The sequence below is a fragment of the Lathamus discolor genome, chromosome 2 (assembly GCF_037157495.1).
Source record: "Lathamus discolor isolate bLatDis1 chromosome 2, bLatDis1.hap1, whole genome shotgun sequence".
In the NCBI taxonomy this organism is placed as follows: domain Eukaryota; kingdom Metazoa; phylum Chordata; class Aves; order Psittaciformes; family Psittacidae; genus Lathamus; species Lathamus discolor.
In genome coordinates, this window is record NC_088885.1 from 71,834,319 (window position 1) to 71,854,437 (window position 20,119).

General features: G+C 49.1%; 1 protein-coding gene across 5 annotated transcripts in view; it reads right to left on the reverse strand.

The window, feature by feature from the left end:
• The window catches only part of RREB1 (ras responsive element binding protein 1), a 125,501-nt gene extending 106,170 nt beyond the window's left edge, over positions 1-19,331 (reverse strand). For 2 of the 5 annotated variants that reach the window (XM_065667398.1, XM_065667401.1), the window contains exons 1-2: positions 19,151-19,322; positions 18,251-18,494 (exon numbers count right to left, since the gene is read on the reverse strand). In XM_065667398.1, the coding sequence (XP_065523470.1) occupies positions 18,251-18,290 (40 nt within the window). In that variant the 5' untranslated portion in view covers positions 18,291-18,494; positions 19,151-19,322. Of the gene's footprint in view, positions 1-18,250; positions 18,495-18,576; positions 18,688-19,150 lie in introns of those variants that run through there. The other 3 variants (XM_065667402.1, XM_065667400.1, XM_065667403.1) reach the window with 3 other exon arrangements.
• Positions 19,332-20,119: the final 788 nt, after the last annotated feature.

Here is a 20,119-nt window from a genome sequence, read left to right on the forward strand (position 1 = left end):
CTGTTCAGCCAGAACAGAACCTGGACCGCAGTCTTACATGATGAAACATGACTGCCTTACACAATATCAAGCGTAATTAAGGAAGATACTCTCTTAAGACGGGAATTAATTTGGGAGCAGAAAGAACAGCTAAAGGAGACCTGATGTACAGAAGCACCAGAATTTTTGCAGGGCTAATGCAATAAAGAGATTTGCGTCAAGAGAGCAGAGAAGAATGTGTGGTAAGGTGGGAAGATGAGACCATTTTCAGAGCTGAAACTCTTAAGCCTCTTGACACAGAGAGTAGTTTTGTGCTGAGGGTCAACACCTCTCCAGAACCTCTTCACCTTCCTTCAGCTGCTTATTCTTACGCCAGAGAAAGCCTACTTTGGTTCCCCGTTAGTGACCAAAACAAAAGTTGGTGAGGTGTAAGTGTTGAAAGATACAAACCAATGAAAAGAAGACTGGCCACCCCGATCATTTTAGAGATAAATGCTTACAGAGAAACCCCAAAAACCCTTGTACCAGCATCTCTGAAGGGCAGTGAGTTACACTACAACAACAGGAATGAACTACTAGAGGTGAGGGGGTAAACAAATTATTGCAAACAAAGATAACCCCCTCTCCGCAAGCTGGTTTTACTGCTTCTGCATCCTACGATGTCAAACACACATTCAGGTTGCCCAGGAGAGCATTATGAAGTCACTAATTCAACATCAGGACAAATTTTTTTCAGTGACCCAGGCAAAGACAAGCCAGAAAGGGGAAAGCTGGGAGGAAACACGTAGAAATCAGAAGTCTCTTAAGAAAAAGGCAGCTTCAAAGATCTCACACAGATCTCCACTGAGATTTCTCCCTTTGTTTTGTTTGTAGTCACATACCTGGAAGAATACTTGCCTTGAAGTGGTGGTGGGGGAAAGCCTTAAATACAAGTGGTGTTAAATACAGCCTTTGAAGGCAAGCACCACCATGGACCTGAAAGACAGGGGCAAGTGGGAAAATCAAAAGGGGGAGGGATACAGGGGGAAGTGACTCTGTTAACATAAGCCTGCCACTCTTACAGTTACCAGCATCATGCTGGAGGCTCACTCAGCCTTCAACAAAGCTAGAAGCCAGAATGCACGTAAGAATATACAAGCTAAAAACGAAGCATCTTCAAAAGAAAAGAAAAAATGGTTGTGCTGGTTTTTCAACATCACAACTCCAAGCCATCAAAGACTCTAAGCCCAGCACCACAGCAGATGCAGTTCCTACATACAAGGACAGAAAACACATTGCTAATGACCTCCCTGACCCATGGAGCAGAGCTTGGATTAGGCTCTGTGTGCAGGAATTAATCAACCCAGCATCACTGCTGCATGGATTCCAAGATCCATCCCAGCAAGCAGTTGCCTCCTGTTTCATCCAAGGTTGATTCAAGGCCCCCCTGCAGGACTGGCAAAAAGGCATTCTGCTTCTTCCACTTTTCCTCCTGGCCCCTGCTTCAGTACAAAGACATGGTGGTTTTGATGTTTTGAGCACCCGTCTTTTTAATGATGGTTGCAAGGACTTTTAAAATCTGTTCTACCTGCACTGCCATCAGAAGTCCTGTTCCCTTCTGCTATGTCTTCTCCACTGCCTCCTTGTGCCAGCACGGCAAAATCAGCTGCATAGCAAGTCAGACCAGAGAACTGATCCAGCAAAAATGGAACCTTTGGTCCTTATCAGCTTCTTGGCCTAGCACTTTAGGGTATACCTTTAAGATACTTAAGATCTGTAATATTTAGGTTATCTATCCTAAGAAAAAAAGGCAGTTTAAAAAATACTCTAATTAAAGCAACATAAACATTCCCTCCATATGCAATGACTTTATTTTAGCTTTAAGGTTTTCCTGATCTACACCCAGGAGCAGAGAGATACCTGCAAAGCCTAAGCCATGCCAGGACTCCATTCCTTGGTCCTCACGCGGCCTTTAGGATACTAAATTTAAATTCAGGATTCTAAATGTGTAAAGCAGCAGCAGAGCAGTACAAGACAAGCTCTGGATTCAACCATCAGAACCACAAACACAGTCTGATACTTTAAAAGGACAGCCCCTGCCTCCTTTCTCCAAACATACATGCTTGCTACTTCCAAGCACTATACAATTCACAGAGCCCACAGGGCCCAGCACTACATGCTGAACAGCTTATTAGAATGGTTCCATATGCAGTGACACTGAGAGATTCTAATTATAAATCAGTACTACATGATGAACAGGACTGGTTTCTCCTAAAACTACAGTATTTTGCCAATCTCCAGAGGCTTAATACAGCAGTAAGTAACCTAGATAAAGCTGAGTTCTCATTGTGAAAAGGGGTTTCTTTTTTTACCAAAAGGTTTGAAATTGCTAGCACCACAACTACATTCCCAGTTCTGGGAAGTTGAACTAAGTTTTTCATCAGCTAAACACAAACCAAGTCGCATGCATCATTTGATAGGCAGGTTAAGGTAGAGCTTTAAAAGCCAAGGTTCCTTTTTAGGCCATGTCAGTACTGAAGAATGCTCAGCACTTTACACAGAGGAAGAAAGGGGTTACCATGACCTGATCTAAACCTCGCTTTTCTCACTCTGCACTTCAGAAGTGGCGGTGTTTCAGTAGCAGTGCAGGCACCGATTTGTAAAGCACCCTTTAACTAAATAAATACAAGCTGTATGGTTAATTTCTGCAAGCAAAAAACCTCTTTTGTTCACAAAAATTAAGAACTCCAAGTCCACCAACATGGAGCAGTCCTACGGGTGGAGAAGTGGGACTACCAGAAAAGAAAAAAAGGGATGGGAACATAGTAGAGTTACATCAATAAACATTTACTTCAGGAAGCTCTAAACAATTCCTTCGATACCTGCTGAGACCAAACAGATGGGTGAGTTGAAATCAGCATCCCAAATAAGCAAGCTAGCACTGGAAAGCAGGCAAACTTTTTTGTGGGTAGTATCCCTTGGTTTGAGTGGAGCTCTCTTGTTTCTGGATAAGTTGCATTCACTAAGGTTTCAGACACACAGGGCATGCTTCAGGCTGACATCTGTAGTGGGGGGAATATTAAGCGGAGGGATACATGGACACTGCTCTTATAAACCAGCAGGGTATCTGGGAAGGAAAGCAGTGAGCAAAACACCATTTAAAACAAGCAGTCCTCAAGCGATCAGGATGGAAGTAACTGAGCTGGACCTGCCAACACCCTCACTAAACAGCATCTTCTGCCTGTAACCTGCCAACACTGAGAAACTTTCCCAAAAAAAGCTGCTGAAGAGGAGAATTCTGGCAGCACCTGGAAATCTTTAAGCCTGTCCAAGTATATGTCTTAGAGCAATAAATATGCAGGCAAATCAAGTGCTTTTGGCATGTGCCTGTGATAGATGTTAACAAGGCAACTGAAGCTTTAAAAAGTGTCGGTGGACAACACAATCAAAAGCACGGAACAACTTCTGCACAATAACCGATACTCAGATCGGGAGTCCAACCTGGAAGGAAGGCCACAGCGGTGAAAGAGCAGAGTCCCACAAAGTCCTGAGAGGTGTGGGGAAAGGGCTGCTCATTCCAGGACAGGGCAGTCCTGAGGAAATGTCACCAGAGCCGCAGCTTCAGCGTGATCCAGGCCAGGGTGATTTCAGAGGTTAGTTACCATAGGACGGCTGTCCTCCCTGTCTGACGGCCAGTGGTTACCACGCTTGCAGCGGAGACACGTCCAGCTCCAGAGCTGCCCATAATTGAAGTTTTAACTACCGCGCAATTCAGGTTAAGCACGGCAAGCTCTGAAGTGCACCACTTGGGAGGGGAGAGTCACATCCACCCTTCTGCCGTCTCTGCAACGCAAACCAAGCCCTTCACCCTGGGTCAGAGCAGAGCAGCAGGATGAGAAACCTCCAGAGAAAACAAAGTCCTTTCTGCCTCAGACATTTGCCTGAGGCCCTCACCTAGGCACAGAGTACAAGCACACTTCCAGGCCTTTGGGCACAGACCGTGGTTAGAGGCTTGTCTGCAGACCACCTCCAGCAGAAAAGTCCAGCACAGAGCCAGGCCTCTTGTTGGTACTGCCAGAGGCCATATTAACTTGTCGCCTTCAACATGCATCCTGCAGAGTTCAGGTCATGGATTTGTTGGAAGTTCATCACTTATTCAGCCTTTTGTGCGAGAGGTCATTGCTGTCAAACTGTCTGCTTTCACAAGCACAAAGGCTCATGTTAAAATGTAAATACTTACAGGTGTTCCACCAGGCACTCAAGATGAAAGTCAGAGCAAATATATTAGCCCTAGCCATATTTTACAATGCTGGTAGTACTTGAATGTCATCTGTTTGTGAACCAAGGTTTTTATGTGGGTTCATCTGCCTAGACAGGAAGCATGATCTAATGGCGAGGACACGGGACTGGATTTAGAGCATTTGGGTTCTTTTTCTGCCTCTGTTACTGTCTCCCTCTGCAACCTTCAGTAAATAAATTCTTCATGCCACTGTCCCAGTTGAAAAGAGCTGTGAATAGATGCTTACAACCCATACAACTGCTGTGACCCTATGTCATTTTTCGCTAATGACTACAAGAATTTTGGAATGATACACAAAATGTTAATCTGACTGAGAGGGGCAACCTGAGCTAACAAAAAGCAGAGCCTTATAAAGGAGCACAACACCCTCCTCCCCAAAGGCCTGTGTTACGCTGTTTGTTTTTCAAGACGGAATCTCTGCAACTTATTATTACACTGGCCTTGATGGAGACAGCATTCTGCAAATTCAGCTTTGCAACAAGCCCGGATAGGCTGGCTTACCCCTGTCGCCTCCATCTGTGCACTGCATACCACTTGCAAGCAATTCAAGCACAACTTCTGTGTTGGGGTAACACCACAAGACTAGCAGGAGGAAGATGCTGGCACAGGCCTACTGGGAAAATCAATTCCCCAGCTGTGGGAAGCAGCAAAGCCAGTGGAGGCTGCAATCACCACGTCACCCTGGAATCCAGTTCCATGTCCAGTTCAACCTCGTTCTGTGAGTGAGCTGCACACTTCTGGAAAAGCTGGTATCCTCCTCCATCTGTACTTCCAGCTACGTGTCCTCTTGTGACTTCTAGAAACTACTGTATTAGCTATTAAGTGGGAAGAAGTCATCACAGGCCTAACAGAAACTCGCACCCATTCAGTTCAGTACCTACCACGGGGGTAATCTGGCACTGTGCATCCCACATCATGGAGGTCAGACCGACAGCCCCACCACCCTTCCCCACACAGAGTCTCTCTCTGTGAGGGGCCCTTGGTACCAACACAGGAGGAAAGACAGTTCCAGTAAACCTCATGGGTAACGAACGGGAAGTGCCATCTCTCTGGCACAACACAGAGGAGTGGAAAGGAACTGCGAACAATTGCGTTCTGATGTGCATTCCCTTCCTCTGCTCAAGCAAGCGCAGGAGGCCAAGTGAGCACACATGACATGCTCCCTGCAGGATGCCACATCCTGCCGTATTTCATACGGCATCCCGAGGCAAGCCAGATTCCTTTTTGAACACAGTATGGTGTTTGACAGTGTGATCTGTCACAGTGTGACAGGTTCTCAGAGACAACACAGGGGAGAGAGAGAAGGGAACGGCACTGACAGATTTATCCAGCAGCGCCGAACTGTTCCTACCCACACTTCTCTGAAAAGGAATAAAAACAAGCAAACAGACATACCGCGCGCACACACGGATTTTACACCGCGTATTCCTTCTGCTCCTTGCTTTCGGTAACTTGTGCTACTTTTACGAATCTCTCATAACTCCAACTCCCCCAAACCCTTCCCATTCCTACAGAAAGCAGAGGTGTTTTGAAGGGGGGACGACAACAGCGGCATGGAGGGTGCTCTATGCGCTGCTCACCCCGCTACCCTGCTCCCGGCCGCACTCCCCTGGCCCCCCGCAGGCGGCGCGGCGTCCCGAGGAGGAGCGCGGCTTGCGCTGACATCAGTGAGGCTCCGGGGGCCATCCCGGCAGCTGCTCCTGCTCCTGTGCGTGGCCCCGAGCCAAGCCGCTCTGCCGTTTTGGTGATGTTCCCTCCTGCCGGCTACCCCCGCGCCCTCCCACACGTCTGCAGGGTGCAGCGAGGTGGCCGGGGCAGCCCTTCCCAGGAAACCCAGGCGAAGGGAAAGGGAAAGAAGGCGGCTTTTCATGGGCAGCCCCTGGTCAGAAACGCCCGAGTGCCTTCCGACGGCCTGCTGCGGGGTGAAGGAGCTGTATGTAGCTTGGCTTCCCGGGCAGCCAAGGCCCAAGTCGCCCTTAGGACTTTGTCACTCAGAGGAAAAAAACACATGCTCTGTCCTCCGTCTCACCAGGCCCTGCAGCAGGCCCCACTCCATACAGCTGTTGCCCTGTTTTAAAGCAGACCCATCCTTGGGGGCAGCTGCTCTCCAGCCAAATGATGATAGCAGAGCAGCAGAAAGCTCACCCGAAAGCGCAAGGCGGGTGCAAGACATCTTCCAGGCGCAGCAAAGGGGCCACCGCAGCCCTTTTTCCTCCCTCAGCTGCTCCCCACAAGGGCATGAAGCAATGCAAGGGCAGGCGAGGCGTGCCAGGGCACCTTTGGGCCCAGCCAGCCCCGTGGAGGCTGGTTTTAGGCAGCTGGGTATCTACAGCCAGTAATCCCAGCGGCAGGGAGCGTCCCTGTGCTGAGCTACAGCCAGATCCGGGGAGTGAAAGGTGACAGCCAAGCCAACTTCACGTACGCCCTCGGAGCCTGCAGCTCAGACCCCATGTCAAGATTAGGAAAGTATGCACACACAGAGAGCACATGAGCTGCTGGAGTACTTTCGTTTAACTCTTGCAGACACCGTTTATTGAAGGAGTTTGGCTTCACGGCCACGTTTCTTGCCATCTCCCCTCAAAGCCAGCTCTTCTCAGGCAGCCAGAACTGTGACACTTCCTTGGGCTGAGCAATACCTGCTCAAGTAGGTCAGAAACTGAAGTCAGTGAGACGAGTTTGGAGCTGCAGCTCACACGGGTTAAAGATTCTGGCTTGTGTCAGGAATACTTCTTCTGGAAGTTAAATGCAGGCCCCAGTCCCGAAACGCTTCCTCCAACTTCACCCATGCCAGTATTTTGACTTAAATGGAACAACCTACTTAAGCAGAATTATATCTGTATTTAAAGTGTCTGCAGGATCAGCGCTTGGCTTCAACCAGACTTGCCTCTGACATACACACACATGGATGCACATTGAAAAAAATGCCCTTAGAGCCACCAGGCTAAGCTGTGTTAAGACAGAAAGAAAAGGATAAAGACAATAACCCCCACCACAGCACATGTAAAATTTACATCTGCGTATGTTGAAGAATGATTCACCAGGGCAGGAGAAACAGGGATGCCTGAAGGCTATGGCTGGAAGTGAGAGAATGGTCCCTAATACTCGGCTTATCTGGGCAAAGAGTCTCAAAGCCAAGGAGATCTGTGCACTATCAGCACCAAAAACACTGATGATTCTGGGAGTCACATTTTAATGTTACCTCTTTAAAGGAGTACGAATTTAAGTTCAGTAATGTTAGCAATCCTACACTGCAAAGAAACCCCGCTTTGGCCAAGAAACAAACTCAACTCCTTCCTTCTCCATACCAAGCACAAAAGAAGCAGATACAACACGAGTTTCCCTGGAACGAACCAGTCAAATTCATTCAAATCTTCCCGAAGCGCAACAGGGCAGAACCCATTCCTGTTCCCAGAGCTTATTACAGTAACATGACTAAACATGCTCAGCAGTCCAATGTGATAGGATGCATCCATTTGCTGATGCCAGAGAAAGATGCATGTCTCTGCTACATGGCACTGCTCTCTCAGGCTGCTTTTCAAAAGATGTTTTGAAAAGCAACCTGCTGCGTACATTCTTAACAAGTCATAGTATCACCGGCTGTACAAGTGTTTGACCTCTACTCGCTATGCACCGTGGACAAAAATCTGACATCAGCTTATTCCAACCTTAGTAACACCAAACTGCTCTTACAAAGCTGCCTGGAACAGACCAAGACAACGCACTGATAAACTCCCAGACGGACCCCCGGGGTGCTGAAAATGCAACTAGTTTAGCACGTGAGCCCACATGTTTTAAATTTGGGTTGGTTTAATCCAAGTAAGTAACCTGATTAAAATGGGAGTCTTCTCTGGAGGTCTAATTTCTAGATGTTTCCATTACTCCATATGCTTTCATGTTGTATAAACATAACAAACAGTACATACATCACTGTTGGGATGATTTAAGAATTCGGTTTAAAGCTACAGTGCAAGTCACTCAAGGCAAGAGAACTGGATTATTTTGTGAGTGGTGAGAACCACCAATCGTATTTCATTTCAAGTCTTGGCAAGGTGACGTACTGAGGGGTGACATCTTTCTATTCCCAGTTTCTTCTTCTAATTTCTCAGTTTCAGAACCTTTACATATGTCACATTTACAAACAGACCTAAAGCAAAAGGAGCAAAAAGGAGAGAGAAGGATGCAGTCTGTGATGCTTTAAAACATGTATCAATGCTAGGAGTGTATTTGCTTCTAACCTAAACAACCAGACACAGACCCCAGAACACGTGTATATATTTGCACCTATACTACAAACTAGGAATTTTTGAGACCCTCCCCAATTCTGCCTGGCAACCAAAGCTCTCTATTTATAAGCGGACACCTCAGCAGCAGTACAGGTTCCCAGCATGCCTCAACCTTGATATCTGGAAAGACTCCTCCATTGGGTAAGAAGATAGTTATAATTAAACATTTATAGCGAGGTAGTGCCGAGCAGGTCAGCTCCACAATGTGTTAGGTGGCTTTTCAAAACTTGGTAACTGAATGCTGATCCCTGCCCCGAAGAGTTTACAGTGTGGGAAATCAAAGCATAACACTTGGCATCTGTATGCTGGGAATTAAACAAAGACCACCACCAGCTCATTTCTGGGGTCTTTGGACTAGGCAGCTCATATAAACAGCCATTACCAGAAATAGTGGAAATTTTTAAATCAGCAGCCTGGACCTTCCTAGCCCACATCTGTGCAGGCCGTTTGAATTACTAGCCGGGACAGTTAACGACAGCCCACAATTTGCACATGCTGCTGGCATCTTCTTGTCCACGGTACATTATTTTTGGCCGCATTTCTTTTCAGCAATCGTTTTGAAAAGACAGTGAGCCCACAAACTGGAACGTTTACTGCAAGTCAAGACCATTCAGGCAGTGCAGGCACAAGAGAGGCTGCCAGCGCACAAGGTCAAAAGTCAGGCAACAGCAGATCCTTCAGCACAGGCTCACCCAATACTCCAGGACCACCCCAGGCAGTCATCAGTACATCTACTATGCAATAGTAGCACACATTGGCTATCAGGCAGTCCACGTGTGAGACTGTGGTGTTGCAGATCTACTAACCCGCATCTTTTTCTATGGAGATTAAGAATTATGCAATGGTGTAAATAAAAACTCTGGCCCCAAACATACAGGGGCCATCTCTGTCCCAGATCCATCCTCGGGGAGAATTCTCTACATTCCCCTTTTCCTACAGGGAAGGGCAGGCCTGGGAAGGACAAGCCCTCCTCCTCCCACTCACCAGAGCAAATACACTACAGGAAGTTAAACCACAGCTAGGATTTAGAAAAGGGATGCAGCAATGGCCACACTGCTTCAGTGATGCCCAAAACCAGGATGGAAGAGGATTTAGTCACATAGGCTATTACACTGCAAATTCAGTTTGCTGTTTATCAAACAAGCTCCTAGAACAGACGCGCTGACTTTGTAACTACACCTGTAGGAATTTCAAGCACCAGAAAAGTACAAAGACACTATTAGTGCTTCAGGTTTTTTCAAGTTTCCTGGCATCTTTCATGCTGTGAATGCTCAAGAGCTTTCAGCTGTATATACCCCACATGTAATCTTAGTCCAGTAAAGCCTGGAGGAATTTTGCTGTCAATTTAAATGAAGCCATGTTTTCCACATCTACATACTATTTGCACATCTATTGATTTATTAAATACATAACAGCAATAATGATGGGCCACGATCTGTGGTCACCTTGGCCCACTTTTCTGTGAACACCTTGTTTGCTGATTTTTGAGCATTTAAAATTAATACCTTACCATTTGTTTCTCTTTTCTTTCTCGAGGAAAACGGAGCAATGGAAAATCCTTAGTCACTAGATTTAAGGAACTTATAAGTTCCAAAAACTTTGCAAGTCAAGACTGGGAGCTGCTCAAACTGCAGTTAGTGCAGCTGCATAGTTTACAGAATCCACCGGTTCCTTCCTGCAGAGTTTACAATCTGCACGGCTTCCTCCCAAGGTAACCAGCATCCACTGAGGTACAGATCATCTCACTCACCCCTAGGAATTCACCCTCTGGTGAGGGCGAACGTGGTGGCCACTTCACACTCAGCTAAAAGATGCTGCCATTTCCCAAAAAGGAGGACTGAAGGCCGAGGATGGAGAAGACTTCTCCCACGAAGTATAGGTAGCACCGATATGAAAATAAATTCTTTGCTATTTAAAGAAAAGCACAGTTTCCAACAATGAACCAAGTTTACACAAGGGAAATAGGGGCACTGTGATACAGCTCTCTTCACCTTTTGCAACATGGACATCTAAGCTAATGCCAGTTCAAAGACTCCTAGGAAACCTTACCAAGCAGAAAAGCCACCGATCTGCTGTAAAATCTGGAAGGTGCTCCAAGACTTGTTCCAGAAGTTGCCAAGGACCACAGCTTTGAACCTGACTTGGAAATGTAGTAAGATGTACTAAGCAACACCTGGCTGGGCCATCGTATAAGGAGGAAGAGCAAATGGTACCTGCAGCCATTAGAAATGCAGACCAAAAGAAATATACCCTCCAGATCAACTAAACACAAGGCATAAGTTACACCTCTATAGAGAAGCACTTGTCATTGGACTCATACCTCTTCCCCTGGAAAATACAGTCAAACCTCACAAATGGAAGCCCTTAGTAACCCAGCTACATCTCTTCCATCACCAGCCCCTATGGCACACGCTTCCACTTCCTGGACCTTCAGCATCTCACTTAAAAAGCAAGCCTCCTCCTACAGCCCTCCTTCCTTCTACCCAAAAGCATCAGGATGTATAGACAGCAAAATACCTGAGTTGTGCTGCATATTATCTGGGTAAACACCAGTTCAGGATACCTTAATGCTTTTGGGGAAGAACTGAAGGTGAAACAGGAAAGCACATGCACAAGACACCACAGCCACCTGTTGTCCTCAATACACAGGCAACTGCACCAGCATCAGAAAAAAAATACACACACAAATCAAGAACAGCACACAGGTATTCATGTCCTGGCTGCTCCTCGTGTTCTCAAAACACTGAGAACAATGTACATAATGAATTTAAATTAACAAAGAGAATGCAGTTTGTGTAACAAAAAGAGGAACTTGAACTAAGCTCTTTCCCCTACGCAAAGCTGTGAGTGGTCCAAATTAAAAGGGATGTTGCTCCCTAAAGGAAATACAGGGAAGTACTGCTGCTTATTGGTGCAAAATCCAAAGCAGTTCTCCCTTGACCAAGCTGCAACGTTATCAGTGTGAAGGAGTATGGCCTGAACACAGGAATGGAATTTACTGCTGTGATGCAAGTGCTCTGAGCAAAGCACTCCCAGGTACCAATACACCTGAACACTGACATCACCTGCTGTACGAAACAGGACTAACAAGGGCTCGAGTTAAAGCCAGCTAACCACACACGGCAGCAGCAGAGGCCAGCTATGCTTCCAACGTGAACAGTCTGCTTTTCTCACCCTCAGAGAGGAAGCACATACCTAAATTAACTAAAAAAAGGCCTGTCAGCGGCTGATCATCCTCCATTTTCAAAGAGCAGATGATGCAGGCCACCCATTCCTAAAACACCTACGAGCATGTCTGTGCTGTTTCAAGAAAGCACATGCTAACACCTGTTAAAATACCCACAGGAGATGACAAGTGGAGAAGTCTTACATGTATCAGAGGCTAGCAATTCCACTATTAACCACAACATACACTTCTCTTTTAGAATCAAATTAACAAGTCACTTGCACACATCAGCAAAGAAAATGTCCAAGATGCTAAACCTACAGTTTACCCAGAGTGACTTAAAAGTAAAAATTTGGTGTTTCAAAGCTGGCAGAAATTACACTAGGAAGTCACTTGGCCATTGTGTGCAAGCAGCTTTCCCACACTTTCTGAGAGCTCTACACAAATAGCATCCCTCCTGCAAATGGATCTTCAAAGCAACTTCAGGCAGCAGGATGAGGGGATGTCTTCAAAAGGAAAGGGATCTCTCGAAATCCTGAGATTAAATAAGTTTAAAGACAAAACGTTTTTGCTTGACGGAGGTTAGGTTCAGGAAGATGGTCAACTTCCAAAGTTGCATTCCACATGTTTCTATGGAAAAATCGGCAGAGGAGATGGGGGAGGTAATCAAGGCCTGAAAGACCTCCCTCTCTAATAGTCCTTGGAATACCTATTTTAGTGCAAGAGCCTAACACTGCCGTGGGGGATTTTGACAGTTTTTCTTTTCCCTGACTGTAGCACCTTTGAGGGTGGCTGTGACTCTGCAGGTGAATCCTGTTGTTAAAACAGCTGCCTTTCTCTACATCTTTAAAGAGGTATTCAGATTTTCTTAGCCTTACTTAGTTGAATCACCCTGAATAAACAGTCTCCACCCATCAACTACTTATTTTGTGTAAAGCACCTATTCAAAGGCAACCACCTTTATTGATTGCTAAGCTGAAATGGCACCATTAAAAAGAAAAATAAAGGCAGGATACAGCAGAAGGCCTGTGTTGTTTCTGAAGGAAGCGCAGGTCCAGGCGCTGCATCAGGGCAATTCCTTTCTCACTGCAGGAGGCTGCTCTAACAGGTTTAACACCGGCACAGCCACAAGGCCAAATATCCCACTGACTCTTCTCCCTTTAGTCCAGGCTCTTTTCCTTGTTCTGACCCTTTTCCAGCACAACACGTAAAAGTCATCCAGCAGGAGTTCACAGCATATGCCCTAGCTGGCAATTATTTGTACTTTTAACATTACATAATACAGCATTAGTACCAGCTTTAAGTAAGTTTTGTCACCCTGCTCCAGGTAAAATCCTGAGGGAAGGGGGTTGAGATGCTTTGGTACTGCTGCCTTGGAAGCCCACACTCTTCCAAGTCTCTGGCCCTCAAATGTTGCTATTCAAAACAGAGGGATAGGGTGGAGTGGAGGGAACACCTTCAGGTGGGAAAAACATCATGACTGGCAGACATCAAAGATAAGCCATCATCAGATTTCTTGCACCAAAGAAGAATAAAGAGCTAGTGCTCCTGAGATTCCTGTTCGGAAGAAGTACCCCAGAACAAAGCCAGCACTTCCCACCTCAGCCAACCTCACCTATTTTCACTTGTAATCAAACGCTGATAACCAAACCTGGCCTGGCAAAGCTCTGCAAGCTTCAAGCCCTTCCTGGCACCACACAAATAGCTAACTTTTCAGTGTACGACCAGAAAGCAGCACTTCCAGAGACACCAAAGTCCTGCCTTTGAAATCACTGCCTATAAGGATGCTTCTCGATAGACAGGGAGGGATGAGAGGCGAAAGCTGCAGCTCCCATAGGTGCTGCTTTATATAGGATACTAAAAGCAAAACAAAATATCCCAGCACACAGAGAACGGATTCCTCTGGCCAAAGAAAACCTGCTTTAACTGCTGAACAAATTGGCAAGTCAGATCTCCCATCCCAAAAAAAAAGAAAAGAAACGAGCTGTTGCATGGCCTCAGAAGGTGATTCCTTCTCACCAAAGTTTACATCTGCTCCTTGAGGTACTTCCCAGCAAAGCTGCAGGGTACCTGAGCACTCCCATCTACTGTGAAGCTGCACTCAAAAGAACACAAAGCAGTTCCTGGCCCCTTTCCAAGCTGCAGGAATACTCTTGAAAAAATGCATTTTAAAGCTGCAATCCCATGGCTGACCGTCTTGCTTGGATTCAGAAAGGAGGTAGAAGAAGACAGAGAGCAACAGGCATTCTCACTGCCTTCAGGAGAACCGAAAGCAGCACTACCATCCTCCTCTACAATTACCTCCCAAGGAAAAAGCTACCACATCATCAAGGCAGCCTTCTCAAACTGGTCCAGTAACATGGTCCAATAATACACTCATTTAAGAACAACCTTTATTTCCCTGAAAGAAGACAACATGATTTCACATGTTTTAAGAGTGTATACCTAAAACACGGATTTCCAAACTTAGGCATCATTCATCAAAAAGTTAAAAGGGGCTTTTTCTGCACACGCATGGATTTCAGACTAACAGGATTTACTTGTTTTCTGCCTGTTCCTGGGGAACCTCTGCAGTTTCTTTTTTTCCCAAGACTGTCCCTACAGGCTGCTATCCAACATATATCAGATGCTCCTGGAGCAACAGATAACTCTGGAAGGACATTTGCAAAGGGCACAAATAGAGAGCCCAATGCTGGTAAAATTCAGGCATACTGGGGGAGGGTGGAATTACTCCTGTATGTTGATAGCTTTAACACTCGACACAGTCCCCTGGAAGGTTTTATTCATACATCTAAGTACTTTTTCCCCAGATGTTTCAGTATCAAAAAATGTATTTTAAGTAAATTAGAAAGTTACCGCAACTTAAAAAGTGAGTCCCTTACAAAAACGCTGAGGTTAATTTTAGCATCCTTCTGTTTAGCTGCTTAGCAACACTTATCCTATGACCTTCTAAGCACCACCTACTTTTGCAGGGGATAATGAATATAATCAAAGGGATTTATCTATATGTTTTTAATCTATACAGTGTAAGTACATGAACAGTTTTTATTTAAATGCGAAATCCAGCAGAGAGCAATCCAAACTATTTCTGCTTAAGAAGAAACTTTTACAGACTAAAGTCAAGCTACTGTTACGACTGCAGTGTAACTCTGACATAGGCAAAGTGATAAAATCCTTAAGGACTGAGAAAAGCACTACAGAAGCCAGTGTTTGTATGCCTTGGGGAACACTACGCGTGTCTTTGGTACCAAAGGAGATTATAGATATTACCAACAGATAATGAAAACACTCAGTTTCCCCAGTTTGGAAACTTCAAGAATCTCCTGACCCTCAAAATCAGAACAAAAAGCCATTTGGTCAGAGGGACACTAAATACTGTAAAGAGTGAAGAATGGGCACACAGCCTGGGTGAGCTGAGCCAGAATAAGATGTTTCACTACACTGAAGCCTGCAAGGAAATAAAGCTTCAAGCTTCCAGGTCTGGGTGCAAACAAACAAACAAAAAATCAACAATTGCTAAAACCAGTCAGCAAACACCCTGTTATATTCTGTCTTAACACCAAGCCAAAAATGCATGTAGTTATCGTTATTAAAAGACGTGTAAGAGTGGCTACATAAACAGTCCCCCCCAGATGGACAAACAACAGCTTAACAACTAGAAGCTGCAAAATTAGAGCAAAACAAAAGTTTAATTGATCATACTTGAAGGATGGTATTTTTAACTATATGACATGAACTGAGTTCCAAATATGACTGAGAGGAGGAGGAAGGTGAGGGAGTACCAAGAGGCCACATCACGCCAAGCACAGCTGCCCCACAGCAAGAGAGGAGGCTGGATGTGTCTCTCTGCAGCAGGTGAGGGAGAGCCCTGGTACTCTGATTGATTGGATGATGGATTCATGCTGTTCCTGGGTTTCTAACAAACAAAAGGGCCTATTCTTCCCTGGATGTACCCAGCTCCCGTTAAGGCTAATCGGCATTATGCAGGCACACCAAGAAAAGACTATATACCCTTAAGTCTTCAAAGAGAAAATTAAAACCTAAAACAAATATGGCTGGTATGACCCTGAGTCACTGCATCCCTTTCACGCATGCTGACCCTGTGGAAAACAGGAACTGCAGTAACAAAACTCGGTGCTCATGTCAAAACGACAGACCTCAACGAAAAACTTCAGCCATCATTAACAGCTGTCTACTGTGCACTGCAGGGGTGACAAGGCGGTGTTATTTAGCAATTGCTCCTGTCGTTAATAAGCAGTTTTGTTTCTCCCAAGGCACAGGGTTGGATGTTGGAATGGTAAGAAACATCAGCTGCATCTGCCTTCTCTCCACTGTCCCCAAATCACACTGAACTAGGAGTTTTATCTACCTTCTCAAACGCGTAACCACACCAGATCTGCAACAGCAGACAGGGGACAGAGGGAGTCGGGAATCCAAACTGGACGGTTGCCGTGTCTCCCCCTTCCCACCCGAAATCGGTGATTCCAGGCCAGGATGCTGGCTCCTCGCCGGGCAGGACCAGAGCATCAGCTCCGGGCCGGACACCCTGGGATGGCCGTGGGAGGGCAGTGGGCACGGAGGCGACCAGTGGGGGCCTCCGTGGGGCGCGCAGCACAGCGGGGCAGGCAGGGAAAAGTGCTGAGCCAGGAGAAGCGCTGCGTAACGCGGCCAGGATGCCAAGCAGGCGAAGATACGGAGAGGTGAAACAGGGAACATTAAAGAAGGGAGGGGGAAAAAGCAGGGAAAAGAGGAAAAAATGAAAAAAAAATCGTACGTGCGGAGGGGAGAGGCGGGGAGAAGTGCAGGGAGAAGAAGCCAGAGGAAACTTATCTGCGACATGACAAAGTTCAATCCACCGCCCTCCCTCCTCTGCTGAAAGAAAAGTTGCAGCATCTCGCCGCTCCGGGGCCCGGCCCGGCTCTGCCGCACAGCCCCCGCGCCCGGCCCAGCCCGGTACCCCAGAGCCCCGCACCGCACCGGGGCGATGGGGGGAACATCCCAGCCCCGTGTACGATTAACTGGGCGGGAGACGCTGCCTCACATCCTCACCGCGGAGCCAACGAGGGGAAAGAGGAGGGGGTGTCCCCGGGCCCGTAGCAACGGCGATGGGTCGCCTGAGAGACGGGTCGCGACTGCAGCCAGTCCGCACCGGGCACCTCGGTACAGGCCGGGGGGGGGGACAGGGGGGCGAAACTTTGTTTTCACCCGAAACTCCGGCGCTGCGGGGGGTAACTACACTGTCCCCCCGCCAAGATGGGGGATGAAGGGGGCAAGAGCGACCCCGGGACGGACAACCCCCCCCCCCCCCCGCCGTCCATCCGCCTCGGATGCTGCCCAGCTTCTTCCTGTAGTGGTGACGCCGCCCAGGCGTCCCTGCCCGCCGCTGGCCTCGCCGCGTTGGGATGTGCTGCTGGCACCGCATAAAGGCAGCGGGACGGGGGGGACCCGCTGGGGACAACGACCCCCCCACCCCATCTACTCCCCCCAGGGCCTGGCTCCCCCCGCCTCCTAGCAGGCCGGGAGGGGAAAGGACACGCACGTCGCTACCGGGGGAGGGGAGGGGAGGGGGGGGGAGGAAGTTTGGAGTTGGGAAAAAAGCGGAGGAAAGTGGATAAAATAGACTAAAATAAAGAAGACGGGGGGAGAGGCGCCGGCAGAGCTACCGGGGAAGGGCAGGCTCGGCCGGCCGGCCCCGCGGCGTAAAGTCAGAGGAGAGATGCGCGGCGCAAGGCGGCTCTACCTGCGACGAAGGGTCGCCTTCATCCCAACTTCCCAGCGCCGGCGCGGCCCTCCCGTCCGGGAAAAGCGGGCAGGGGCCGCCGCGGGACCCGCCGCCGCTGCCGGCGGCAGGAAAAGCAGCCCGAAGGAAAAGTTTAAAAGGCAAAGCGGCTGCGGGCTCTGGAGCGAGCCGGGCTAGAAGATGTTGCTTCCTCGCAGCCCCATCCAAATTGTGGCGGTGGCTGGTTAAAAATAAACTTTGCAGCAGGAGGGGGGGCGGATGATCTGGCCGGATTCCTGAGCTCAGACGGTTTAATATGGATGAGCATCAGGTCCTGAAGGCAAAACGCCGCGGCTGGTGCCGCTGGTTGGTAGAGAGTCTGCAACAGGGAAGGGGGAGAGAGGAAAAAAAAAGAGGAAAAAAAAAAAACCCAGGAGCCGCGGAGGGAGGAGAGGAGAGGGAGGAGCGGGGGAAGGGAAGGGAAGGGAAGAGGGAGGCTGCACGAACTCATCATCATCTCCACCGCTGCCAGCCAAACTTTTTTCCTCCTCTTTTTTTTTTTTTTTTAAGGAAACTTTTCCTGCTCTAAAAACCGTTCCAGTCGTTTAAAGAACTCTCACGACCGGCCGACACGCTGCGACCCCGCGCCCGCCCCGGCCCGGGAGGGCATTTTTCCCTCTCCCCCCCCCCCCCACCAAGCCTCCCCAAGAAAAAGACGGAAGGAGACAGACCCCTCTGGAGCTCGGTCAGCTCCTGCCCTTTGTGAGGGAGGGAGAGAGGGAAAGAGAGAAGGAGCGCGGCGGCGGTCCCCCCGCGGTACTTACGCCGGACTTTGCTGGGGCTGGGCTGCTTGCGCCGCGACATGCCGAGAGGATGGGCCGCCGGGGGGGGGCGCGGGGACGCGCCGGTGAGGATCGGAGAGGGAGGGGGGTGGTGTGTGGGGTGTGTGTGGAGCGCGCACGGGAGGGAGCCGCAAAGTTGTTCCGGAAAAAGGAATCAAAATGGCGTTTCTGTGGATGTGTGCAAAGTTCATCAACTCCGCGCGAACTTCCCGTCCTCCGCGCCTCCCTGGAGGGGAGAGATGGGCACGGTTAGGGACCCCGCCGCGCCGCGCCCGCCCCCTGCCCGCCCCCCGCGCTGCCCCGCGCACCCTGATAAGGAGACACATCACGTGTCGCCCCGGCTCCTCTCCCGGGGACCGCCTGTTGCACGCAGCATCTCTCGCTCGCCCTCGCCGCGGGGAGGGGCGCCCCTCCGGACAGACAGCAGCGAGCACGGCCCCGGCCCCCCCCCTTCCCCGCACCGGCCCGGCCTCGCCTCCGCCCGCCCCCCGGCAGCGCCGCGCCGGGATGCCCCAGGCCGGCGGGGGGGCGGCCAGGTGCCACGCGGCGCTCCGTGACACCCTCCCCTCCCCTGCCCGCCGCTCCGCGCCCGCGGGGCTCCCCCGCCCTGCCGCCGCTCTGCCCCTCTCTCCCGCGGGGCTCTCCGCCGCTCTCCCTCCCGAGCGTGCGTGTCCCCCGGCAGCCGGCGTGCGCTCGGCGCTGGAGCGCATCCGGAGCGGCCGCGCAGCCGGCTGCCGGCTTTAGGAATTCATCGGGGCTCCCCGCCGGCCGTGGAAATGTCTGTGCATCCTCCTCCTCCTCCTGCCAGCCCGCCGCCCCACCAGGTACAGCGGCCGCAGGCAGGAGCCCCCCCCGCTCCGTGCGCAGAACTCGGCTTCTTACGTTGGTTGGTTGGTTGGCTGGTTTCCTTAGCAAACTTTCGTCCTTGCGCGTTTCGGGTCCCTGCGGGGGTCACTCATCCACCCGGCTGCCGGAACCTGAAGGCCGTGAAATCCAAAGAGACCCGGCACATCAGCAGAGGAACCGGAGGTCCAGATATCCCCGTGGCTAATCAAAGGCGAGATTGGGACGTTTGCAACCAGAGGTAGTTAAGAGGCTGCACAGGCGCGGTGTGTGGCACTGCACGTATGGTCCTTCCCGGCACCGTCACTGCAGGGGAAGCTCAAAGCTGTAGAAGGCTCAACAAGTGATGGAGAGGTGTTCAGAGTCTCGCGGCTTGCACTTTAAAGCCCGTACCGGTTTAGAGTTATGTGACAAATAATAACAGTACTGGAAAATAAGGTAGCTGGAAATACTCCATCCTGAAAGCTCGATGGGGGAGGTGGGGAAGCAAAGCAAGGGTGAGTGGGGATAATGGGGATGGGAGGAACCGGTTTACACTTGAAGGAAATGGTTATTTGCACGATTTCTAGAGCTATTAAAAACTCAGGCCTTTTAAAGCTGTTACTGGTGAGATGGAAACTGAAGTCACAGGCTGTTTCTCAAAGAAATCAAGTCCTGGCCTGTAGGTGAAAGGCTGGTACCAGCTTATGTGGTACCCTATCTCCTGGTTGAAAAGGGATTCACATGGAAAGGAGGGCTAAATTCCTGGTATGTGGCAGCAAGCCCTCAACCAGCTCTTTTCACAGTCTTTTATCTTTAAGGTGTCATTATTGGCTTCCTTTGAACCCTTCTTTTCAAATACTGGATGAAGGCATAAGGTCAGGAACCCACAGGACCTGTCTCAAAGACATGTCAGGAATAACCCTCTTCCCTTCCAAGTGAAACACCTACAGGTCTGCTGATACGGAACCTGGCAATGCCAAAATGTGCAAGCCCAAGAGGTGCACACCTGTATTCAGGAGGCGAACC